This window comes from Ictidomys tridecemlineatus, chromosome 6, assembly GCF_052094955.1.
Source record: "Ictidomys tridecemlineatus isolate mIctTri1 chromosome 6, mIctTri1.hap1, whole genome shotgun sequence".
Taxonomy (NCBI): domain Eukaryota; kingdom Metazoa; phylum Chordata; class Mammalia; order Rodentia; family Sciuridae; genus Ictidomys; species Ictidomys tridecemlineatus.
This window is the reverse complement of record NC_135482.1, coordinates 174,334,870-174,361,302: the sequence shown is the minus strand read 5'-3', so window position 1 is coordinate 174,361,302 and position 26,433 is coordinate 174,334,870. Positions and strand designations below refer to the sequence as shown.

The 26,433-nt window shown below is 43.5% G+C and overlaps 1 protein-coding gene across 2 annotated transcripts; it reads left to right on the top strand.

The window, feature by feature from the left end:
* The first annotated feature begins 2,856 nt into the window (after positions 1 to 2,856).
* On the top strand, positions 2,857 to 22,254 carry Medag (mesenteric estrogen dependent adipogenesis). Of its 2 annotated transcripts, none has more exons than XM_078016155.1 (5): positions 2,857 to 3,654; positions 14,819 to 14,928; positions 17,756 to 17,868; positions 18,716 to 18,763; positions 20,995 to 22,254. In XM_078016155.1, the coding sequence occupies exons 1-5, from the start codon at positions 3,377 to 3,379 to the stop codon at positions 21,001 to 21,003; spliced, it is 558 nt and encodes a 185-aa protein (XP_077872281.1). In that variant the 5' UTR covers positions 2,857 to 3,376; the 3' UTR covers positions 21,004 to 22,254. The 2 variants fall into 2 exon arrangements, with proteins under 2 accessions (XP_077872281.1, XP_005317128.1); XM_005317071.5 differs by having other exon boundaries at positions 2,860 to 3,654; positions 18,716 to 19,001.
* The last annotated feature ends 4,179 nt before the right edge of the window (positions 22,255 to 26,433 follow it).

Genomic DNA, 26,433 nt, shown 5'->3' with positions numbered 1-26,433 from the left:
AAAGCATTAAGGCCACCATAAAGGTTCAGAAGGCTAAATTGAGAGTAAAGACAGATACAAATGCAGGGAGTCACTGTTGGTGGTCAGGTAAGTTTATGAACCAGCTAGCTTTTCAGGTAAAGAGCTGTTAAAGCAGAGGAAATGAGTCTAGGTCAAGGTCCAAAAGGATGGCAGTTGCAGACCATTAGCTTGAGATATCAGTGTGAAGTGGGTCCTGCATAGTTGTCACAGGTAGGAGAAACCATGCTCTGTTGAAGCCCAAAGACAGAGATTTGGAAATTCATTGCTGGGACAATTTTCTTGGGCAAGGCTCCTGAGGGGGAGTGACTAGGTGATTGGATCAGGGTGCTGCCATGTCCAGGGGTTCAGGTACTCCTCCTTTTATGGGTCTTGAGTGAGGCGGTTGCTTCCTAACGTGTTATGGTATGTTCAATAAGGTCTTGGGCCTGGTTTTTGCCGTATGAGTTTGATCCACCCATGCATGCATTCAGGTGCTTCTGATTAATTCAATAAGTTCACAGGTGACCATTGATTTATCAGTTTGTGTTTATGGTTGTGCCAGGCAGATGGTCGTTTCTTACTTGTACAAACAAAGTGTGGAGTCATTCAGTCTCTACACTTAAACTCAAAATGGAGTCGCTGATGGCAAACTACTGCTTTATAGAATAGAGTAACACAGTTTAGGCATAATCCGAGAACTCCTGCTCTATACATTGTGGACTAACTCAGAGCAGGGCACAACTTGCTTTCCATACTCTTGAAAGAGATGTTAAGACCCTCTTCCAAGCCCCTTCTGGTCTTTCCCTTCACTTTCCAGATGCCATGAGCTGAGTAGCTTTGCTCTACTGTGCACTCTCCACCATGATGTTCTGTCTTGCACAGGTCCAAAAGCAACCAATATGTCAACTGACCATAAACTGAAACCATGAGCCAAAATAAGTCTTTCCTTCTTATAAGTTATTTAACTCAGCTATTTGTTACAGCAACAGAAGGTTGACTAATGCATACCCTTCCACTTCTCTGGAAGCTAATGACCCCATCTGTGAGCTAATGACTTTCAAATCTCAATCACTAACCGTATCATCTCTCCAAAAGTCCAGCCCTAGCTAACTAGCTAGGTGCCTCCTGGACTCTTCCACTTGGACATATCATAAGTAACTCAAAATTACAATGTCCCCCACCTGAACTCATTGTCTTCTCTTCACAAACCTGCTCCTTTTCTCAGAACACTACCTTCATTAATGGTAGCACCATCTGTCTATGTACCCAAGAGGAAGACACTAAATGTCATTCTTTCCTCCCTTCCATTTATTTGCTTATGAAACCCTGCTGACTGTAGCTCAAAAATGTCCCAAATTTGTCATCTCCATTCCCATGCCTTCTGTTACTTCAGACCTTCATCATTCTTGCTAGATTATTACATCCATCTCTAAGTCTCTCTTCTTCCTTCAATCTTTTTGTTTGTTTCAAAACAGCCAGATGGCCATAACCAAATGTATCTGTCTTAACTTGGGCATAATTATATTATTTTCTTCCTTAGAAACACTGAAATCTCCCTATTGCCTTAAGGACCAAATTCCTAGACAATTCCGAGTGCCTGTCATAATCTGGCCCCAACTGCCCTTTCTAGCCTCATGTGTTATACAACTCACCTCTCTCACTGGATATGTGTTCCACTTTAGCCATTAAAAATTGACCGCTCTTCTCCAAACAGAACATACCTTCTCTTTTGTGTAGAACTGGTCCAGAATCTTTCCCAACTTCTTATTGAAGGTGCTCCTTCACCTGGGATCTCTCCAAAACCATTCAAAGTCCAGCCCCTGCCTCATCTCCCCTGAGTATCTGTCCTGGGCCCCCCCTGGCAGAATCAACCATTCTCTAGAATAGATGAAGAGAATGGAGATCACTTAAGTATTTAAGTGAGATATGGCTGGACTTTCATTCGATTTAATCAAACCTAAATAAGGGACCATGCTGGAGGCACCCAAAGACAAAGTATATTTTCTAAATTTCACTTAACTTTTGGGTTCTACCTTAGAGATCTAAATCACAGTAATTTGGGAAGCCTCAAAACTGGGCTAGATTCTCTTCCTATATTGTTTATGTTTATTTGAGGCACAGATTTTTTAGTTAGTGCTTTCTTCAGTTGTTGGAACACTAGCCTGCCTCTCTATTAGACTGTACCTTAGGGGATGGCAGGGATTGTGTCTGCTCATTCTAGTCTCCTCAGAATTTAGCTAACTCTCTATCCACTATTAGATGCTCTGGAAATAGTTGTTTAATTAAATTGAGTGACATATTCCTCCTTTCATAACTCAGGAGGATAATGAGCCCATAGCTAGCACTCAAATATTTATAGACTGATTGAACAAATGCAAGTATTCCGGGACTCAAGGAGTTCACAGACTACTGGGGGGCAGGGGAGGAGGAAGACATCTAGGGCCCTTCCAGCTCCAGTCTGTGGCACACATGGGTCTCGGGTCCATCAGGACAGAAACAAGAGAGGCAAGGGGTGAGGTTCATGGCGCATTCGCTCGGACCTTATCGAAAAGCGAAAAGATGAACAGTGGAATTTCTTAGTGGGAGGAAATCTGGCTATGGGAACCAGAGTCAGGAAAGTCAGAGAGCAAGAAAATGGAACGCCTGATCTGGAGCGGGGAGGGCAGAAAACTGAGGCCGAAAGAGCAAGGAGGGAGGTCAACTCTAACTCACAGTGGGGCTGGGCTGGGGAGGAAGCTTCAGTCCTGCTCTGGGTCAGCCCCTGGGTTCCAGAGAGAGGGTGGGCCGGGGACTGTGAGCCGCCCTCCAGTTAGTGCCAGAGGGGTGGCGCCTTAGGAATGGGTGGGTGCTGCGCGCCGCCCGCCCACTCGGGGCCAGGCCGGGGCCAGCGGGAGCTCTCCCCACCCCTATCCCCCCCAGTGTCCTGCAGGCAGGGCGGGGCCCAGCGCGGGGGTTGAGTAGCTGACCCCGGAGGGATGACTAAATCTTGGCTGCCAGCAGGAAAGACAGGGCTGGAGCGTGCCAAGTTATGAGACAACAACGACGATAACTCGGCCCCCAGTGTCTGGGGTCGTGCAGGGACCAGGAGGGGCGCGGCGGATGCCTGGAGGGCCATAAAAGGGGCCGCGCGGCGCGGGGACCGCTTTCTGCTGGCAGCGCTCCTTGCGGGCGGGCGGCAGCTGGGGACAGGCAGCCGTCCCGGCGGACAGAGGCTACCTGGACGGCCACTGCGCCCGGACGCGGGCAGGCAGGCAGAGCGATCCCTGTTCCAGCGGACGCCGGCAGGACGCGGGGCCCTCTCGGGGGACAGTCAGGTGCGGGCTGGGCTGCGCGGGGCCGCGACGCCAGCAGGTGGGGCAGCTCCGATTGACCCCGCATGGCGGCGGCGGCGTGCGAGCCGATGGCCAGGCCCAGTCTGACCTCCATCTCGTCGGGGGAGCTGCGCAGCCTGTGGACGTGCGACTGCGAGCTGGCCCTGTTACCTCTGGAGCAGCTGCTGCGCTTGCAGCCCGGCGCCTTCCAGCTGCGCGGTGACCAGCTCGTGGTGCCAGGGCCCGAGGAGCCCGCGGTCGCGCGCGGGGGCTTCAATGTCTTTGGCGACGGCATAGTGAGACTCGACGGGCAGCTCTACCGCCTCAGCAACTACATCAAGAGGTGGGTGACCTTGCCAGCCGCCTGATTCCCGAGTACTTCTCTGATCTGTCTTGGTCCCTGCGAGTCCTAGCTATCCCGTCTGCCCCCAATCCCCCCTGGACCCTTCCCGTTTTGTGCTTCTTTTACATGTTCTCATTGCCAACATCACCTAGATCCTGTAATCTCTCCCCACCTTGGCTTTTCTGCCCTTTGAACAGATATTTTGCAGCTGTAACTTGAAGCAGAAGAGCACCAGGCCCAGCGCGCGGGGACGTGCAGGGTGAGGGTGCTGCAGATTCTCTGGTCCCCACCCAAAGCACATAACTGGCCATCGCTTTTTCCATTTTGGCTCCTTAACAAGGTCAGATGAGCTCAGATTGAGGTCACACCCTGAAGGGGATGTTTGCCGTGCAAAAACTCACACCCTGGCTTCAGTCTGGGGCTGTGAGTGTGGGGTGGGGAGATGCACAGTTCCAAGCACTGTTAGCTTTATCCAGTGAGAAGACCCAGTGGCGAAGGCCGCAGAAGTTCAAGGTTAGGGTTTCATCAACCACCCAACCACCCAACCAACCACCCATCCACCCAACCAACCCAACCACCCAACCACCCAACCATGGTGTGGAAGGAAACCAAGCCTGGGGAAGTCCTGCCCAGGGCTGTTGAATGGGCAGATAAATTATGAGGAAATAAGTTAGCTTCCTGGAGTCTGGTGCAGAGTGTGGGCCAGATCTGCAGTCTTAATTGAGTAGATGTGCCCAGAATGCTGAACTCTTATGACCAAAGTGACTGAAGCGGTAGGGGATGTGCTCCATCTAGCTGAAGCAGGCTTTGAGTGGCGGTGTTATGGGTGGTGTGAGGACAAATCAACTGTTCTATGTCATCTCAGGCCTTCAAGGGTCATCCTGTGGAAGGAGATTGCAAAGCCCTCTTCTATTCATGCTGTAGGGCCCAGCGCTCCAAAGAGCCAGGTGCACTGCAGTTTGAGAGATGAGTGAGCCAGCAAGCTCTTACATATAATGCCTTTGCTCTGGGAAAGAGCACTGGGCACACTGTGTGTGGGATGGAGCAATGAGGGGCAAACACAGAAAATGAGATATTTAGAGTGTGGTCTTTAAAACTGCTTGGGTGGGGGAATCAACTTTGCTTTTTCCAAACAAAGATAGTGAGGGCTTTGAATGCCTGAAAAAATCATTTGGCAGCAAGAATTTTTTCATTTTTAGTGAAATGAAAATCCAGTCCATGAGCAAGGGATAGTGGGAGGAACTGAGTCAGAAATCAGATTTACAAAAATTTAAAAAGAAAACAATTTTTTTTGGAGAAAAGGGTATGAATATTTTTAATAGGCAGAATTAATTGAAGCCATAGGAAAAGGCTTTTGAAGAACCAACTGCCCCAATCTTAACAAACAGTGCTACAAAATTTAGAACAATTTTGAAGTCTGCTTTGAATTCCTCCTACATAAAAGAAAACTAAACAGCAGTGGTCTCTGGGCAGTTTAGAGTTTAGAATAAACACCTAGGCCACAATGACCAGGTGACACAGACTGGGATACAAACACTCCACACAATAGTTCTGCATCGGATAAGCTGGTTGGTCAGTTGTGTGAGGGCTTTTGCACCCTGGGAAATATCAAGGAGGCTTCTTCCTCTGGGGGACACACTATGGCAGGGGAGAGAGATTTTATAACTGGGTGTGCAGCCCTAAGGATGACTGGGAGGGGATTTTGGCCTAAATGGAGAGAAACTTCTAGAAAGAGAGGGAGGACTAGGTTATGTGCAGAGTGAGAGAGGTGTTTTGTCCTTGTGAAACTGGAGGTGGGGAACGTACTAAATTAAGATATCTGAAGTTGCTATTCCTCTGATCTGCAAAAGGTCCCCAGTTGTCTTTGTGGTTGCATGAATTTATTCCCTCAAAATATTGCTCCAAAGCGCACACACACCACACACACACATCTCCATCTTTCTCTCTGCCCCCATTCCCTTTCCTCCCTACTTTCCTTCTCTCTTCCTTTTTTTTTCTCTTCTTCTCCAGCTCTGACAAGTTTTATTAATGAAAATACTTGTAGGATTACTTTTCACCAGTCTGTTCAGGTGTACTTCAAAAAGCTCAGAATCACCTGGGTCACTGTCAGCCTGGGTACATCCTCCATACTATTCTCCACATGCTGGGCACAGTTCCATCTCCTTCCCTCCATGGTGTGGGAGGCACCTACATCCAGGGCATAGCACTCTGCATTTTCTCGAGGCTGGTAACTGGCAAAGGTGATCAGTCTGGCTTTGCCTGTTCTGGTACCTTCAGAGTCTGCTTGTCCCCCAACGTGTACTTCCATTTGTCTTAATGAGCCTGGAGTCCACGGACTGCACAAAGAAGCTTCTTTGTGGCCACCCCATTCCTGCCTCAGGTGTGGATGGCCTCCAGCCAACAGTGGCTTCCTAGGCTGTCAGGGATAGAGAACGGCAAAGCGCTGGTTCTTAGACATTTTGGGTCATACAGTTTTTGAAAATTGTCTGCAGACCTTCTCCCCAGAAATTCAGATGAATTCCCAATGTGACAATTCGGGTAGTTCATGAGATCCTGGGTTCAGGTTAAGAATCCTAGCTCTATTAATGAGGATTAATTAGGATTCTCCCTATTTAACACGTATTCTTGGTGTGGAACAAGCCCCTAGTATAATCCAGGACCTCCAAACTGTGTGCTGTACCTTTTACAAGGTCCTTTCCCCAAAAAGGCTTTGACAGTCACATGATTTTCTTGCTCAGAGAACAAGAGGATGATCTGGGTCCTACTTACTTAGATTTGTTTTCTAATACTTACTCATTGTTTCTAAATACATACCTGCTAAATAAACCATGGAGCCCTTGGGTGATGGGATGATTTAGTTATGGCCACCAAGAGCTATAAAGCTCCCTTGAGAGCCTGCTTTAAACATATTTGTCTTCCTTTGCAGCATTTGTGGCAAGATCTTTATAGTTATTTTTTTTCTCCTTCAAGCTCTGGACTTCCATCCATGTTATCACAAAAGCCTGCTCAGAATACCTGATGTATGTAATTCTTATTCAAGAAGCTATTCATTCAAAGTCCAATTCACCAGTAACTATCTCTCGAGCACACACGTGCATATGTGTGCACGCATCCACAAGCACATTCCCATCCTTTTTCCTGTAATGCAGCCTCTAAGTGACATGTAACAGCCACATCTGGCAGAGAGGACCTCTAATTCCTTCTTTCGGCTGGTGCCTTGGCATGAAAGAGGTGGCTTAAGTAATCAAAATAAGTGCAAGAATCATAATGGTGGCGGCTAGTATTTACTTGAGTACCAGGAAAGGTGTAAAGCATTTCACAGATATTATCCCACAAAAGTTTACAAAGTCAGCACTATTTTGGTTGCCATTTTTTTATCGACAGGAACATTAGAACTCAGAAAGATTGGGCAATTTACCTAAGTAAGATGCTGGGGGCCATAGACCCAGGCCTTCTAAGTAACCCTGTGTGACTGCAAAGCCGATGCTTTCAGCAAATTGCCACTACCTTGGAATAATTCTGCCTTCCAGTAGCCCACAGCAGCTTCTCACACTTCTGGAGCCCACAAATTGATACCTGGGATTCCATTTTGTATAATCAGCCTAAAAGAGGGTGTAAGTGCTCAGGTTTTAAGGATGGCTCTTAAGAGCCGAGGTGTAACCTGTTGCTGCCCGCAGCCATGGCTGTCAGGGAGATGGATGACAATCACAAGCCTCTGCAACCCTGGGGCAAGCTGCCTGGGCAGAGTACAGCAGGGCTGGAATGGGATAAAGTAGGGCTAGAACATGCTCAGAAGGGAGCTGGGTGAAACCTCACCCCCGCCTCACAGAGGGAAGTGCCTGGCTCCCTGTGCTGGCCCAGGCCCTGTGGTCACAGCTCTGGGTGGGGCTTGGGGGTGAGCGCGCTGTCCTGTAATCTCTCCTTCCCCTGGAGTCTCAGATGTAGAAAACTGCCCAGGGCAGCAGCAGCCCCTTTGCAGGACACTTGATGACACTGATGAAAAAATACCCATCTGTGTGTTGAGCTGTGATTTTTTTTTTTTTTTTTTGAGCTGTGATTTTTAACAAGCGTCCACAGGAAGTGGGGGTGAGTGTGAGTGCCAGATTCTGCACTGTCCCAGCTGAGTGAGCCTGGCGAGAGGCTTCATCACTCTGAATCTCTGTGTGACTCAGTTTCCCCAGATTTTAAATGGGAATAATAATCCCCCCAACTTTACCAGGTTGTTTGTGTAATTCAAATGTGCTGGAAAAGCTATATAGAACTAGCACATGCTGACAGATGTTAGTTTTTATTTTATTATTCAGTAACTCCATAAGCCAAGTGTTTTGTCCATGTTATTTAATCTGCTAGCCCCCTCATGGAGTATCTTTTGTTAGCTCATTTTTATAAGTGGAGAAAATGGATCTCCATCAGGCTAAACACTGGGGAGGGGGTGCGGGTCTTGGAGTGATGCTCAGGTCTGAAGATTCTGAAGCCACAGGCCATGCTGCCTCTCCTGGCTTCCTTCCTCTGGAGCCTCGCTCTGACTTCCTGCCACAGCCTGGTCTACTTCCTACTCTTAGCTCACCTTGTCATTGTCTGATGCCTGCTTGTCTTCTTGGATGCAGCCAAGTCCCCAAGGCTTGGCTAATCTGTGACTCCTCCTGGGGTTCTTGTGTTCCCTCTTGCCCAGACCTTGATGGTGTGTTTGGACTAACGGAACAATCTCTCTTCTAGCATCTGTCTCACCTTAATAAATGGCTCTCACTCCAGGCCTCTCTCCCTTGCTCTCTTGCATTTAAGTCATCAGGACACAACCCACTGAAGCTTGGACACAGAATACAAGGAAATATATATATATATATATATATATATATATATATATATATATATATATATATTTTGGCATTTGCACATTTGAAGGATTTACCAGTTTGTAAGTCTCTGAGTGGCAGGAATTGTGTCATACACCGGTGTTTCCCAAAGTTTAAATAAGCATGCAAGTCTCCTGGGGATCTGGATAAACATAAATTCTGATTGAATAAAACTTAGAAGGTACCCAAATTCTGCATTTCAACAGGCTCCCAGTGACACTGGTGTTTTTGGTCCAAGGATCACTCTATGAGCCACAAGGTTTTATACATCCATCATTTTATATTGAAATGGTAATATTTTATCTGTCTCTCCAATAGAATATATGGCTCTTGGACATAAAACTGTTTCCTTCCTCATCTTCATATCCTCAGAGCCCTACACGTAGTAGGTGCTTAGTAAACACTGATGGCATGCATGAATGGATCACATTCTGCCCCAGTGCAGTGTTTCATATACACTCCGTATCCTTAAACTGCTTAGTCAGTGAGAGAAGGAGCAGGTGTATCCTGGATTCAAGCCGCAGATGTCGTATAGTCATAAGTCTGAAAATTTTGCTTAGTTTCACTACCATTGGGGCAGAAGGAGGAGGGAAAGAAGTGAAAGGTAAGGAGTTGTTGGAGAGCCTAGGGGTTGAGGCTGTGCAGAAGGAGATCAAACAAACAAACAACAAAACTGGAAATAGAAGCTTGCCCCCCAAAGTAGACTATCCCTGTAAACTTTGGCTTAGTGTCCCCGCAAAGGGTCATGAACACCATAATCACTCTGTGGGGCTCCTTCACTAAAGCGTTTGCCGTGCGTGCTCCTTTTTCCTCTGCCCCACTTTTCAGACATTTTTGCCTCTGTCTTACCTTCATTTTAATTGTGGTAAAAGGTACACTGCATAAAGTTTCCTATTTTAAACATTTTTAGGTGTGCAGTTCAGTGGTGTGAAGTATTGTCGCACCATTGGGCAACCCTGATTAAAGACCCACCTCCAGAACATGATCTTCCCACACTGAAACCCAGCACCCATAAAACTACAGCTCCCCATTCTCAGTCCCCCAGCCCCTGGCAATCACCACCAGTATTCTACTTTCTGCCTCTATGAATTTGAATACTCCAGGTATCTGATGGAATGGAATTATGCAGTATCTGTCTTTTGTGACTGGCATATTTTACTTAGTGTAATTTCTTCAAGGTTCGTTGATGTAGCATATGTCAGCATTTCCTTCCTAAGGCGAAATAATATTTCACTGGAGGTATGAACCACATTTTGTTTATCCATTCATCTGTTGGTAGACATTTGTGTTGCTTCTACCTTTTAGCTATTGTGCATAATGCTGCTACGAACATGGATGTACAAATACCTGGTCCCTATATTTACTTTTTTTTGGGGGGGGGCAAAGTTTTTATTTAATTGATAAGTAATTATATATAATCAATATACATATATATGTATATTATATGTGGGGTTACAATGTGATGTTTTCTTATGTTTATCTGTTTTAAACACACACATGCCCACCCCCTTGGGTGGAGGTCGTGGGTTTGGATTCCTATTTGTCTTTGAGCAATAAATTGTTAGAGTCAAAAGACATTTGGGGCAACTTTCTAGACCATGCTCGTGATGATGTGAAATTTGAAGGAGACTGAAGGTGGGTATCTTGGAGGACAGTGGATCTTTCAGACACTTCTAATTTCGATGGAAGCAAAACACAGCGCTCTTTTTTTGGTTTTAGCTATTAGAGGTTGCCTCTTTAAGCTGTTCTGTCTAGCCTTCCAAATGGAAAAGATGAGGAAAGAAGTTGGAGCAGGGAAGTGGAAATTCTTGCTCATTTACCTTTCAGATATTCATTTTGTTCTCACTTCCTGGTAACTCAAGTGAACACAGCCCAGTTGGGAGTCAGAAATTTATAGATCTTCACCTTGTAAGCCAGCCAAGTTGGTCAGGATGAAAGATACTCATAGTGTTTGCTGAGGATCTATTACGTGCCCAAGGACATGAGTTCATGTTCCCCAACATGCATTTAAACATCAGACTCAAGGAAATACTGTTTTGCCCCTTTGACTAATAAAGGAGCAGGTTCAGACAAGTAACTCACTCAAGGTCACAGTGAGCTTGGGACGGCCCTGGGACAGAGTTCACACAGTCAGCGAGTTAGGACATGAATTAGGTCTTATTTAGAATCACTCTGCTTCCCCTGACATTGTCTTGCCTTCCAGTCTTTGCGCTCAACTCAGAAAGTTTTAACCTAGAAGCATTTTGGTGCTGGGGTAAAAGCAATGAAGAAATGAGAGTTTAAAGGAACTGTCTATCTTAAACTGTTTGATTTTCATCCCTAATGGTAACTTCAGCAAATATAATAAATATTCAATACACAGAGGTGATATTTGCATTACTAATTCAGAAATATTCATGATTAAAGATCAAATAACCAATCCCTAATGTACTCTCGTAAGGTTCATCTTAAACCAGTGATTAAATGTCAGATACTTGAATATCTACAGGACTTAACAACTAGATCCTCTGATCTTTTCATATTTTAGTGACTTAGGTATCCAAACTTTGTAACAGTGAATTTCAAAGGAATGTTCACACTGACTTATTTCACTGGAATGTTAAGGTATTTAACAATTGGAACATAACCGGCAGGCTGGAATTGGGGGAATTAATGAAATACAGTAGTAGTTTCCCCCCTTATTTGTGGTTTAGCTTTCTTTGATTTTAGTTGCCTGTGGTCAGAGAGTATTAAATGGAAAGCGCAACAAAAACATAACTCATAAATTTTAAATTGGACACCCATTCTGAGTAGCATGATGAAATCTCCTACTATCCATTCCTTCCAGTGCCCAGCACATGAATCATCTTTTTGTCCTGTGTATCCACGCTATATATACTACCCACCTGTTAGTCACTTAGTTACTTTCTAGGTTATAAGATCAGTTCTTGTGGGTAGGATTTGGTATTATCTGAGGTTTCAGGTATTCACTGGGGGTCTTGGAACTTATCTCTGGAGGATAAGGAGGGCCTACTCTAGTTCTTATTTGCAGTCTGGTTAGAGATAAGGAATTTATTAGGTAAGGATCTTGCCACAGTCTCTTATTTGTAAATTCTGGCATTAAAGCTCTGGGATAAGCAGATTTTCACACATGTGTGATACAGAAATAACTGACGTATTCTATGATGAGGTTTACAGCCCATTAATGTTCTTCAAGTACCTCCAAATCATCAAAGGAATATGAAATTATGCCACACATACTTTTATTATTCAGGCACTTTATTAAATTCAGACTCCAAAATGAATAATTCCTATAAAGGTTATACATTAAAGTCAATATATGACTATCCAGAGGGCCCCTTTCTGTGATCATCCAAATAATCACTTGTTGAGTCTATAGCATTAAAAAAACCACATATTTTGCAGAATTCTGGTGGAAACTGATTATTCTTACAACATTGACAATTTCTTCCTTCCTTCCTTCCTTTCTTTCTTTCTTTCTTTCTTTTTTTTGTACCAGGGATTGAACCTTGCTTTTGCTTTATTTTATCTTTATTTGGTACTAGGGATTGATTAAACTCAAGGCGCTTAGCCAGTAAGCCACACCCCCAGCCCTTATTTAAATATATATGTATATATTTTTTCAAGAGACAGGGTCTAAATAAGTTAAAGGGCCTTACTAAGTTTCTGAGGCTGGCTTTGAACTCCATGATCCTCCTGCCTCAGCCTCCCAAGCCTTTGGGATTACAGGCATGAACCACCACACCCAACTAACAATGATCATTTCTAAGTTGAGATTGCTGTATTTTTCCTTTAAGCTGTGTGCTCATTGGAAGAAAATCCAGTGAAGTCAGATTCATCAATGTCTCCAATCAGATATCAATTGATTTTATAGGCAGAGGGAAATATTGCACTGTCATTTGGTCATCAGGAAAGTAATCGAAACTGTAGATTTTATGAGTGCATTGTGCAGGCACTATGCATTAGCTCTACAGAAGGACCATGGGATCATGGATATTGACGTGCAGAGGAATCACCTTGGGGACAGGTGCTTACGTGACTGTCAACTCCATGATAAATGGGTAGCGGGAGAATGTGCGGCCTGCCTTGGATGGGTCACAGGTGGTGTCTGTCACTCACACTGGTCACTCACACCTATCTTTTTGTATTGACACTGCCTGTGGGACTGGTCCTTTTTCCCTCTGACATTACAAGTGTTTCTTTCCCTCTTTTGTCCTTTGCCTCCCTTTGTACCGCAGACCTCAGCTGCCTCTCCTCACCCTCTTCCCAGGCCACTGTTGGCTGCCCTGTGCCCTATCACTGACAGCTGAATAAGGACGAGGGTGAGTCCAGGAGGCTGTCTTCCCTGTGTGCTTCCTGGGCTCTGAGCTGCTCGGCTGTAAAGAGGCACCTGTGCCTACTGGCGCCCGGCGCACCATGGGGCTTGATGAATCGTTGAGCGGATGGATGAGTGAGATGAACCCAGAGGTGCTGGTTTTCTTTTTCCTTCCTTCTCCTTTGCTGCTTTTCTCCAGGACCTTTTGAAGTTGGTCCATTGGGACAAACAAGGATGGGAGGATTCTCTCCCAGCTGATAGGAAACACAGCTGCTACCCTCTCAGTCTTTTGAGGATCCCTCTCCGCACTCCCTTTTCATGATCTGTCCAGATGAGGGTGAGGATGGGGAAGGGGCAAATAAAGAAATATACAACACCCTGGTCCACATTTTTAATCCCACCCATTCCCTGGGTATGTATACTCCTTCTCCATTCCCAGCCTCTTCCTTCCTCCATCACAGACCTGCACCCCCTTTTCCTGCCCTGGAACACTCCAGTTCTTTGTCCCCCACCAATTCCAGGACCAGCCCTCCAGCGACCACCAGTGCAGAAGGGTTTAGGAGGCGGAGATGACTTTCAGAGCCTGGTGAAATAGAAGGCAGGGAACATTTCAGAGGCTCCACCAGGAGCTGCAGTCTACAAGCTCTCAAAAATCAGGTCTGACAACGCAGCAGAAAGATAATGCCACAGATTTCTAAGAAATCAAGCTGGGAGACAGCCAAGCAGAAGCTGTGTTTTTCTTCCTCGGGGTGGATACTGTCCAGCGCGCTCTTGACCCGCACCTGGTCGCTGTCTTGTAAGCCGGCCTCTCTGTGGGGTTGTGGGAAGTGGGCACGGAGGAGGAAGGCCAAGACGGCTGTGTGGCCACAGCTCCCTGCGGCCACCCTTGGCTTTCCAAGCCTGTGATTTTCATGTCAAGGCGCGGGAAGGACAACCCCTCGGAAAGAAACGCCTGGAGCTGTCTGCTCGCCACCAGATAGAAGAAGCAACCGCGGTGCAGGGAGCTGTCAGCTCAGCCAGCCGGTTCACTCCAGCAGATGCTCACAGCTGTGTCAATGGGGAGCCAGCTCCGTGTTTCAGAGGGACTGTGGCAGAGGTGTCCTCCAGCCGCCGGCTGCCATTCAGCCTGTCTGCATTCACACAGCATCTGAGCTTGTAGTTAGAAAATTAGCCATCTCCTGGAGGAAGCTAATTTGCACTTGGATCTTTTTTTTTTTTTTTTTTTTTTTAAGCAATGGAGGTAGAGACATGGAAAGGCTGCTTGGAAAATTTGTAGGGCAGGGAGACAAAGCTAACATGTTAGCTGACAGAATCGAGACTCAGATCTTTCTAGGCCGGAATAATGAACTAAAACCAAGGAGGCTCAATTTAATGAGGATATGGGGGGAAAAAAATCCAACAGTGGTTTTATGTTTTTCATTGTACATTGTCTGAGAGTTGAGAACATGTGAATTAGGAATGGTTCACATGAATATTGGTTGATGGTGTCATCTGTAGAGGGGGCTGGGTCTATTTTGGGATTAGTGGGGGGAAGTAGGAAAGAGAAGAAGAGGAAAATCCCAAACCTACCAGGTAAACAGTATGAATCCACTGGAGAAGACCTATCCAGTTCCACTCACTGAGTTTAGTTCTCAATTCAGAGGGACTGAGAACTTTCACAGCTTCAAATGAAGCTGTTACCAGTTTCTGGCCCCAAATGATAGGTAGAATTGGTCATCACCTAGTAAAGACTCCCCTGCGAGCCAAGCACTGATATTAAACCACCCTAGGGACCGTGGCTACCTTTGAGTTGCACACTGAACTCTCAGCCAGTGATCCGTGGCCAGGAGAAGATTTACTTATACTGTCCCCAAATATGGTGACCTCCGAAATGATACATTTTATGGGACTTCCCACAAAAGGTCCGTGGCTGTGGCAGGCACATATCCAATATATTCTCATTTTAACTGAGGTGGGAGAGAATATTACAGCCCTAATTATCTCTGCTTCCTCATAGGTATGTGGAACTGACCAACTACTGTGATTATAAAGACTACAGGGAAACTATATTGAGCAAACCAATGCTGTTCTTCATTAATGTACAGACCAAAAAAGACACCTCGAGGGGTAGGTACATACATGATTTTGGTGTGGTTCTGTCTTGCTGGGCTATGGGCCGTTGCAGGCTGATGAGGGAAGAGTGGGGCATGGAGAAAGCAGGATAGATGTCAGCTCGTGACAAAATCAGCAGCCAGGAGCCTGGTGTCTAAAGCACTGCTCAAGCTTTTGGAACAAACCCCAAATGATCCGAGAGCAGAAGCCACCTGGTTCTGAGCTTCTTTCCTGTTTCCTGTCCAGACAGGAAGTAGTCTGACATTCTGAGCCTTCCAGGGTTTCAAGGGTTTCTAAGCCTGGTGCCATGAGGGTCATCCAACAATATGTCCGAGGCACACTCTAATGTCATTATTGACACTGTAGGTCTATAGATCTTATCATCCAAATGGGGACATTTTGAGCATGAAAGTCTTCATAGTTAGTAATTTGGGTCAAAGGCATAAACTGAGATGACTCAGAAAGGTAGGGTGCATGGTTATCCTACCTATGAAGTACATAGACTATCCCTATTTTATGGATGAGGAAACGAAGATAAAATGAATTGCAGTTGTAGATGCTTCGAGTTTCATGTTTCTGTATTTTAGACACAGAATTTCATGTTTAGACACATCTCACCATTGTTTCTTCCAAGAAAGCAGATTAACTGGTAACGACTCTATAACTCAAATTCCAATATGAGCATGTCTCCATTTTCCCATTTTCTTCCTGCTCAGAGCGACACATGGGTGGACTCATGGGAATCATGTTCTGTGGTAAGGGTAGAATTTCTTCCACCTGCTTCTAAATGTCATTCTTAAAATGAGTCCAAGGTAATAAGAAATGATCTACAAATTTCAGATGGACTTTCTCAAGCATTCACTCTCATCAGACCGGGGAAGTTCTCTCTGCTCATGTCATAATTCACAGTCAGGACACTCTCTCTCTGCAGGAGAGGCCAGAACAGAATGCACGTAACAAACAGCGCTTGTTTGAGTGTCTGAGCCCTGCGTGTCCCTTGGCTTGGTGATGACCAGAGAGCCAGTGGTTCTCTTGGAGTATAATTCACAGCTGTGTCAAGTACACTTCCCGCATTGATCTCTCGGGAGGAAAGAATGAGTGACCTCTCCATTTTAACATTTTGAAAGTACGGGATGGTACAAAAAGGTCCTTGTGGGGAGTCCTACAGAAAGTACACAGCTGTAGGGCGATTGTTGTGGAAGGAAGTACAGAATCTGGTTAATTTTGAGAAAAGTTATAAAATGAAGATATTTTTTTAGGATAGAAGCTTAAGGTGATAACGTTTAGAAACTTGTGAAAATTGCAACTAAGGTAACTTGTCCGCCCACTGTTTTAAACTGCAATTATATGCAAATTTAAAAAGCCACCACTTCATTAAGGCAATTACTAATAATTTCCAGAATTTTGGTGTAATAAATACACAAACAGACCTGTCTGAAAATGTGAAGGGCCTCCTCTGCAGTTGTGCAGTGCACAACCTGCCTACCCAGCCCAACTGAGGGACATGGTAACCCTGGGTCTTTAGAATCTAAAGATTATGGTTTATTTGTATAAAATACAACAAATTACAAATGGTTTGCTTTTTGCTTTATTTTATTCATTTATTTGTTTTTGGTACCAGGGATTGAAGAGGTTCTTAACCATTGAGCCACATCCCCAGCCCTTTTTTATATTTTACTTAGAGACAGGGTCTTGCTAAGTTGCTTAGGGCCTCATTAAGTTGCTGAGGCTGGCTTTGAACTCACAATCCTCATGCTTCAGCCTCCAGAGCCACTGGGCTTTTATTTATCTCTTGTCTCCCAAAAGATATAAGATTATTTACATCTGAAATACCCAAAAAAATAATTTGGAGTAAGGCAAACAAGTAGGAAAAATAAGAAGATTCTTTGAGAATGCAAACACTTGTTATTGGCAGTCGTTTGTTTTTGCCTCTGAGCTATCTCAAAGCCAGTACCAAATGCTCAGTTCTCGAAATCACTAGGAGATTTTGTGAGTGGCTGGTCCATGCCTTTAAACAGAGTGTGAAGTGGGTTTTCCGGTTTCTCCCTCAGATATGTGCTTGAGTAATTAAAGTCATGGAGCTTGATTTTGGGGAATGGAAGAGTAAGAGGTTCCAAATTTCCTAATAAGTAAACAACCTCCCCTTTGCTTATATTATGCAAGTTGAATCGAATCAGACTTAAGGAGTTAATAATACAAAACAAGATAAAAATAAAACAATAATAACAGGGGGAAGAAGTGTCTTCCAGGACAGAGATGTGGTGCTATTTAAACACTGAGAAAGAGACTTTTTCTCACTTGAGATGATGTTGGGTCAGGAGCAGGAAGGAGAACCAATCATGAGTTGCCCTGATGCTTAGAACCCTAGCCTCGCCATTTGGCAGGAAGAACGCTGCGGGTGGAAGGCACAGAGTACTTTTCTTCCCTGGACTTAGCTGATTTTCTGCTGTGCAAATGAGAAAGTGTTGGTGAGAGCCAAGTTGTGATTTAAATGTGCAGCAAGGCTGGGTCATAAAAGCCGTTTTCTGTTCCCATGCTGGATACGTGCTGTGGGGCACAGTTCTCATTTGCAATCATTATAGAGTGGGACTTTTGATTTCTGAGACAGAAGTGCAAGCTGCAACTTGCTTCTTCTACAGTAGCCCAGAGCTCCCTTCAAATCTCCGGAACATTTCTAGAAATCTGGCTAGGTGTTGCCAGGTAAGGGTCTCAGGGAACAGAGAGGGAAGGTTATCAATGGATAAAATCTCCAGAGAAGGTGGAGACCCCTGCTTTAGCAAATCCCGAGAAGCATGTTTATAACACAAGTATATACTTTTGAATTCTGCTTGCTGATTTCTAGAAAGGACATATGCACTTCTTGTGAACACAAGGCACCCCAAGATAAGAAGACAGATAGAACAGGGGATGGACATGGTCATTTCCTCAGTGATCGGAGAAAGTTACCGACTTCAGGTAAGATTCAGCCTGTGAATCCAGGGCTCCCAGCCACACGGAAGAGGCCCAAGAAGTCCCTGCAAGAACTGCGTCTCCAGGGCCTTCTCTGAACTACAGTAAGCAGCCAAGATCACACGGATGCCTGGAACTTCATAGAATACCAGACGTTATATAACTATGTTCTGTTCTCTACATACCTATGACAGAGTTTTAGTTTTAAATCAGGTTCAGAAAGAGATGAACAACAACTAATAATAAAATCCATCAGTTCCAATAATAATAATAATAAAAGAATAGTAGTAAATAATAATAATAAAGTTATTAAAACATAAATTATCTTTCTGGAATTTTCCATTTACTATTTTCAGACCCTAGGTAACTGCAACTGCAGAAAGCAAAACCATATTTTGTTCTTTACTACGTCATTATTGTTGCCAATAAAGTGAGCTTAGTTTCTCTTTTCTTTAAATTTTCTTTTGTAGCTGTAGATGGATGGCATGCTTTTATTTTATTGGTTCATTTGTTTATGTAGTGCTAGGGATTAAATCCAGTGCCTTACATGTGCTAGACAAGCACTCTGCCACTGAGCTACGGCCCCAGCCCCCGAACAAACTTAGTTTCTATCAACTTATTAGAAACAGAATATTAATACATGTAATTTTGGCCAAGCAGTTTAAAATCTTATGATACAAAAGCAAAGGTCTGTTTTTTTTTTTTTTTAAATAAAGACAACTGTTAAAAGGTATCTGTCAGAATGAAAGAGAGAATGTCACATTTTGGAGATTTGGGTAGTTTTCATTGATTCTAAAATGTCTACATGGTAATTATATCCACAAAGTCAATGAAATGTTTCTCTGTCTTTCAGTTTGATTTCCAAGATGTAGTGAAGAATTTTTTCCCTCCAGGAACTGAGGTGATCAATGGAGAAAATTTGAGTTTTGCGTATGAATTCAAAGCCGACGCCTTATTTGATTTCTTCTATTGGTTTGGGCTCAGCAATTCCACTGTGAAAGTGAATGGTAAAGTTCTGAATTTGTCGAGTACAAGTCCAGAAAAGAAGGAGACAATTAAGTTATTTTTGGAAAAAATGAGTGAACCTTTAATCCGAAGGAGCAGTTTCTCTGACCGAAAATTCAGTGTAACTTCCAGAGGTATGTTAAAAATCCTCAAGGACAGGAGGATGCTGACCAGTCAAAGGGTGAAAGAGGCAATGGGAGGGAGCAAGAGGCAAGACTCATTAATAAAACAGAAACATAATGTCACCTGATTCAGAAAGGACTGAAATGGCTCTCACCAAAACCAGAAGCCAGGCAGGGTTAGCATGCACCTGTAGTCCCAGCTACCTGGGGCGCTGTGAGGGAGTCAAGAGCTGGAGACCAGGCTGGGCAAGGGAGCAAGACTCTGCTTCAAAAAAAAAAAAAAAAAAAAAGAGAGAGAGAAAAGAGAGATAAGAGATAAAAGGACTTTTCCTTTTAGTCTTCTGACATAATAATTACATTGTGCAGCCTACCTCCAAAATAATCTTAAAGATTATCATTAATTCAAATGAATATTAATGCCCACTTAAATATTATTGGCTTCTTAACATTATAAAATAATGCTTCTTTCCCTGTGTGCATAGTCTGGACCACAGAATGTTCACTTAAGCTGCCAGCCGGGGAAGTCTAGATGGTCGTGGTATCTATCTTTAACAGTACGTGGAAGGGTTCTCCAGATTTTGTAAGACCACAAAAGAAAAAAGAATAACTCTTGAGAAGGTTTCATTTAATCAACTAGCAATGGCATATGGTGGATTCTTGATTTTGGTATCCACGCGGCTCACGCAGATGGCACGGATCATGTCTTGTCTGAGGGTGTCTTTTGCGGAGCCCGTTCTCTCTGCCTCATGCTCGTCTGGGCTGGAGAGCAGCTTCCTTGAATCGGGATTCTTGTTGCTAATTGCAGGAAACCAACAGTCTCTGTAAACTTGCAGTGTCCTCAAAGTGAAGATGGGAAATAGAGATTTTTCATTAATTGTGTTTAATGACAGTTGCTTTCTTCCAATGTTTATAGCAAAAACTCTTACTCTCAGCTGTTTCTTATTCTAGAAGTGATCCTTCTCTTAATTCCTTCATTTCTCCTTCTTTCCATCCCACTCTCCATTAATGTCTGTTTTTTCATCTCTGTTCTCTGTGTTTCTCTGAACCCCTCTCCCTCTCCTCTCTCTCTCTCTCTCTCTCTCTCTCTCTCTCTCTCTCTCTCTCTCTCTCTCTCTCTCTCTCTCTCTCTCTCTCTCTCTCTCTCTCTCTCTCTCTCTCCCTCTCTCTCTCTCTCTCTCTCCCCTCCCCACCTTCACCGCAGTCCTCTGTCTCTCACGCTTTCCATATTGTTCCAATCCCAATTTCCATATTCCTCTGTCTGGGACTTTGTCACCAATAAGCTTTGCACTCTGCTGAATTGCAGCCACATGGAGATGATCCCTTACGGGACAAGATTAACTGGCCCTTCTGTGACAGCATCACCCTTGTCCAGTCCTTCTCTGGTATCCTCAGTCTCACCCACTGGCCACAGCAGCCTGGATAACTTTCCTGTTTCACTGTGGCTGTTCTCTGGCATGTAACCTCCCTCTGGTGTCCACTGTCATCTTGGGGACACCAAAGTGCATGTGAAGTTGGCAGCAGTTCTTTAAAAGTTTATCCTGAATCATCCCTGAGTCCATTTCAACTCCTGACCAGAGCTTCCTGAGAGCTGTCACATGCACTGCAGATGGCATAGCTGAGAGGTACCTGCTGGCCTGGCAGGCAGAATGAACTTGGCTCCCAGCCCCTGGGCAGAGCACCAAACCCCTGATGCTGCTAATACAGCTTCATCCTGTTCACAAACTGACCTCTGGCCTGAGCATCTATTTTTCAAATGTGAGACTTTTCTGTTAAGTGAGAGAGTGTATGAAGCCCATTGCAAATCTCCAGCCTGCAGGAAAGCAAGTGACAATCATGTCCCGCTGATAAACAAAAAAGCAACACATTTCTGTTTAGCCTTTTGAGTTTTTCCGTGGAAGCCAGGATTCTCTATTAATTATTGAAATGGTTATGTTGTATGATTTTTTTTGCAGTGCTGGTAATAATGATTGCCTTATTTACTGTGTGTTTTGTTTTTTTTTTTTAGGCTCAATAGATGATGTTTTTAACTGCAGTCTGTCACCCAGATCATCTCTGACAGAGCCTCTTTTGGCAGAATTACCATTTCCAAGTGTTCTGGAATCTGAAGAGACACCAAACCAATTTATCTAATTGGACTGAACATTCTAGCTGTCACTTTTATGTTGCAAGCCTGTGCCAGACTGCAGGTTGAGGGGACGAGAGGAGGTGGGAGGTGGGCACTTCCACCCCTTTGCCAACTCCTGGCGCCCCCATGGCTTCTGTGGGGGGCTCCTTTCTCCCATTTCCTGGGTGTGATGCTGTGGCAGGCCCAGCGTAGCTGGCTTCCTTCGAGGCTACGGTTCCCTGGATGGAAGGGCTTTGGCTTGTGGCATGCTTTGAACATTTCTGCAAAGAGGCAGGGGAAGCCACAGGGTCCTGCCACCCTGAACTTTGCTCAGTACCCTGGCACCCTGGGAACTTTCCTGGAAACCTCTCTGGGAGTCCTCTGACTTGGTTGTCAACCTGGGATGCTTCATAATTCAGGGTCTGCTCTCTGCTTGAGATATCCTTGTTTATCCCCCAACCCAGAAAGCATGGGGTTCACAGTGCTCTTCTCCTGCAAACCCGGTGGGTAAAAAACCTATGCCATCTTCCATCCAGGAGGCAAGTTTGTTTTTCATCCTGCCTGTGTGAAACCTTATAGGAAACATTCAAGGTAAGGTTTGCTGAATGACTGGCCAGGCAGATAGGACAGTAATCCTGCCACCCACAGCCCGAAATGGGAGCTCCCTTGGCCTTTCTCTTCTCCAAGTGGCACATGGAGAATGAGGCCAGGTGTTGTAGTACCAACTATGACAGGGGAAGGATAAGGTACATGGCACTATCCTCCTTACTGAAAGTGCATTATTGTCAGTTGGGCATTTAAAATAAGCTTTTTTGCAATCCTAACATGAAAAGAAAAATAGAAGAAATCTATATAATTACCATACTACATTTTCTATCAATATATTTTTCATCTTATAGCTATGATGGAATTCTTCAAAAAGGAAAAAAAAACATATCCTACATATAAAAACTTGCATGAATGGATCACTACATTTGCTCATAATGAGGGAGACTTATAGGTCCTGAATATCATTTTTTTCTGTCTTTTTTTTAAAAAAAAGTGTTCCTGTATTATATGTTTGATAACACTACTGATGGTCCTGACATTTATATTTGAAATGTTATGAGGTACATTTGCACAATTAAAACTTTTCCTAGCATTCAATCTCGAGGTCACCAATTCCCTTGTGTGTGTGATCATTCCCTTGTGGTTTGCAGGTGGTGCCTTTGCGTGGTGTATTTGCCTTATAACTTGCTAAATTACAATAAGAATTGTTTTCAACAGTCACTTTCTCAAGAAGAGCCTTTGAAGAACAGGGCTGTAAAGTATGTGGAGAAAGGAAGATCTGATACTGATCTTTCAGAAAAATAGGAAGAAATGCTTCTTAGTAGCAGGAGAGGATGAGCATTAATTTCAGTAAAAAAATGCAGAATATTAATAATAAAATAAGTTTAATACCAGTGCAAACAAACCTTAGGTGGATATAAAGTATTAAATGCTTCCCAAAGGAAATAGAAACTCTTCACAAAATTAACAAAGGATTTTTTTTTTTTAAGTAGCTGAACTGAGAAAAATGATTAGTAATTACCTCAGGAATGAACTAAAGATCTGGAAGGTTTCTTTCATCATTAAAATCATTTTAGTTGACTCTGAACCAAATGCATTCAATTTCCACTTAGCCAAGTTTTATCAACTGCCTATAAGGAAATATGCACTGTGCTACCTACTGTATTTTATTAGCAAATATTACAAAGAAGTGACGTTGAGAAATCTGTAAAATTGATAAAAAGTCCAGGAAAGATCTACCTGGAAAGAAAAGGCCTCAATCTCATATACATGTGGCCCAATGTGTATGTTTTAACAGTTTAAGATCAATAGAAATCTTTAGGACAGTGCTATGGTTGGATATGTTTTGTCCTCATCAAAACTCATGTTGAAACTTAACCCCCAAAGTCAAATGTCAATGGAATTTAGAGGTGGGCCTTTGGGGGCGGTAATTAGGATTAGATGAGGTCATGATGAAGGAGCCCTCATGATTGTATTAGTGGATTTGTACATCCAAAAGAAACCCAAGCACACTTGCTCTTTCTCTCCTATAGAGTCCCCACCTATAGGAGAGAAATACCTATAGAGTCCCCACCTGCAGGAGGCCCTGACCAGAACTCTAGAAGATGCTGGCACCATGCTCTTGGACTTCAGATCCAACTCAACCTACTTCCTTTTAGAAATTTCCTAGCCTCAGGTAGTCTATTACAGCAACACACAACTGTATAGATGAACTATATAGATGAAGACCTAAGCAATTTGTCCATTTGTTCAGTTCATACATTCAATACGAATAATTGAGTGTCTGTCATGATCTGTCCCTTGCATTGAGGTGATCCTGGGGTATAATGGAGCTTAAAATTGACCCTTGTTTTCAAGGAGTTTCCAATTTTATTAAAAGAAGATAGAGAACCACCATTTGACCCAGCTATCCCACTTTTCCGTTTATACCTAAAGGACTTAATATCAGCATACTATAGTGATGTAGCCACATCAATGTTCATAGCAGCTCAATTCACAATAGCTAAACTGTGGAAGCAAACTAGATGCCCTTCAAGAGACGAATGGATAAAGAAACTGTGATATATATGTATGTATATATGTGTGTGTGTGTATATATATATATATATATACACATACATACACACACACACACATACATACATACATACAATGAAATATTACTCAGCCTTAAAAAAGAATAAAATTATGGCCTTTGCAGGAAAATGGATGGAATTGGAGAATATCATGCTGAGCGAAGTAAGCCAATCCCCCAAAACCAAAGGCCGAATGTTCTCTCTGATAAGTGAATGCTGATCCATAATAGGGGGCGGGGCGTGGGGAGAATGGAGGAACTTTGGGCAAAGAAGAGGGAGAAGAGGGAATGGGGGTAGGAAAGATGGTGGAATGAAGTAAGCATCATTACCCTAGATGCATGTATGACTGCTAATATGGTACAATGCTATATCATGTACAACCAAAGAAATGAAAAGTTGTGCTCCGTTTATGTACAATGAACTGAAATGTATTCTGCTGTCATGTATAACTAATTAGAACAAAAAATAAGACAGAGCAAGGGTGTAGCTTAGTGGTAGAGCACATACTTAGCATGCACAAGGCCTTGTTTTCAATCCCCAACACCAAAAGAAACAAGCAAACACACCGGGGTACAAGCTTACAAGAACAATAAAATATGTGCTACAAGAGAAGTTCCAAAGGGAAAATGCCCAAGATACCTGTGATCCAGTCTGGGCAATAAAATTAATGAAGTATAACTGCAAAATTTAGTTTAAAACAAACATGGATTGATTTACCCAAGTGATTGATTTATACAAGCTGTCAGCGTCCTTGGAGGCTATCGATTTATTCCAATAAGAATGCAAGTTCAGAAATGATTTACAGAATGAAGGAGCTGTTTTTTTCTCATTACCTGATGGAAATAATTTGATTTCTGGCTAAAGGATAACATTGCCCAACTTGGTCACCTGCCTTAATTGTCAACTTGAATGTATGCTTACTGTTTTAAATATCAAATCTGTACTTGGAGAGCAAAGTTATGACCCTAATGAAGAATTCTAAAGAACATGTGTGTCAGATTCTGAAGGGAGTTTCTAAAGAATTTTAAAAATGCTTCAAGCAATGGAAGCATCATTAAAATAAATTGCTTTGAAGAAGAGAACATTCATGTGCATGAACGAATATATACATACATTCGTTGGTAGAACAGATTTAAAACAAGTGTCAGCACTTGCATAGGCTGATGTTCACTACTTGCATAGACCTGAAAGGAGAACTAACAATAGAAGCCATTGATAATAACCCAATGGCTGGCCCAGCCAGCTTCCTCCTTAAGAGTTCAGAGAAGAGAAAACCACAAGAACCAGGGGGACCACATGGACCAGAAGGGAGGTCACATTTAAAGGGGACTGATAAGATTTTAATAGACTTAATAGTCTTAATTTGCTGTTATGGTTCTACTTGGATGAAACAGAAATAAATTTGGTGAATTGCAAGTTAGAAGCAGAGTTTAGAATGTATCCCCATGAAACTAGACTGCATGAATAAAATAGAGGATATCAGAATTTTCTGGATTTTTCAATAAGATCATAGTAATTACCCTGAGACTACTTATCCACAACCTCTCTTTGTGGCAGCTATGATCTGGATGACACCAAAAACATCTGAATCGGTGATGGTTAATTTTTAATGTTAACTTGGCTGGGCTACAGTGCCCAGATATTTGGTCAATCATTATTCTGGATATTTCTATGGAGGTGTTTTTGGATGAGATTGATTAATATTTAAACTGGTGGGTTTTGAGTAAAGCACTCTTCCCTCTCTACTGTGGGAGGCCTCATTCAATCAGCTAAAGGCTTGAACAGAACAAAAATCCCCTCCCCTAGGCAAAAGGGAATTCTGCCTTTGGATTTGAGATGCAACTTTAGCTTTTCCAGGTGTCTCCAGCCTGTTGGTCTATCTTATAGATTTTGGACTTGTCAACCTCCACAATTGGGTGATCTAACTCCTTAAAACGAATCTCTCAATAGGTTGGTAGATACTCTATATTGGTTCTGTTTTTCTGGAGAATCCTAACATAGTCCCTCAATGAAACTGAGAATATGTTTTGAGTTCATCAATGAGAGAGAGAGAGAGAATAAGCAATATTCCATTTTTTTAAACATGAGATCACTTAAAGGAAACATTGCATATTACATAGTTGTAGAAAGTCTTTCGCATATCCAGGAATGGTGGCACATACCTGAAATCCCAGCAGCTTGGGAGGCCGAGGCAGGAGAATCCTAAATTCAAAGCCAGCCTCAGCATCTTCATGGGACCCTCTCTTAAAATAAAAAATGAAAAGGACTTGGGATGTGGCTCAATGGTTAAGCACCTCTGAATTCAACCTCTGATACAGAGAGAGAGAGATGAGAGACAGAGAAAGTTCTTTTGCCCAAATATAAAAATTGAGGCAGAGAAACTTCACTGAGTTTCTTTGTACACAAGATAGATGGACATCACCTTCTGGGTTTTTGGAAATAGGCACCTGTTGATTTTTGTTTACACATCCTTCGTTGGCTTGTTCTCCTAATTCTCCCTTCAATTATTTTCTAGTCTCCCTTTCATTCAGGAGATGACCTGGCCAGCCTCCTGTCTTATCTAGAGCAATGCTTCTCAGACTGTGCCAAGGAATCTTCTGCAGGTCGCGTGACAGTGCAGATCTGGATTCAACCCCTCCAGGTGGGGCCTCAGCTTCTGCATTTATAAAAGACTCCCAGGGGAGGCTGAGGCTGCCCTCACAAGGCTCTAACTTGC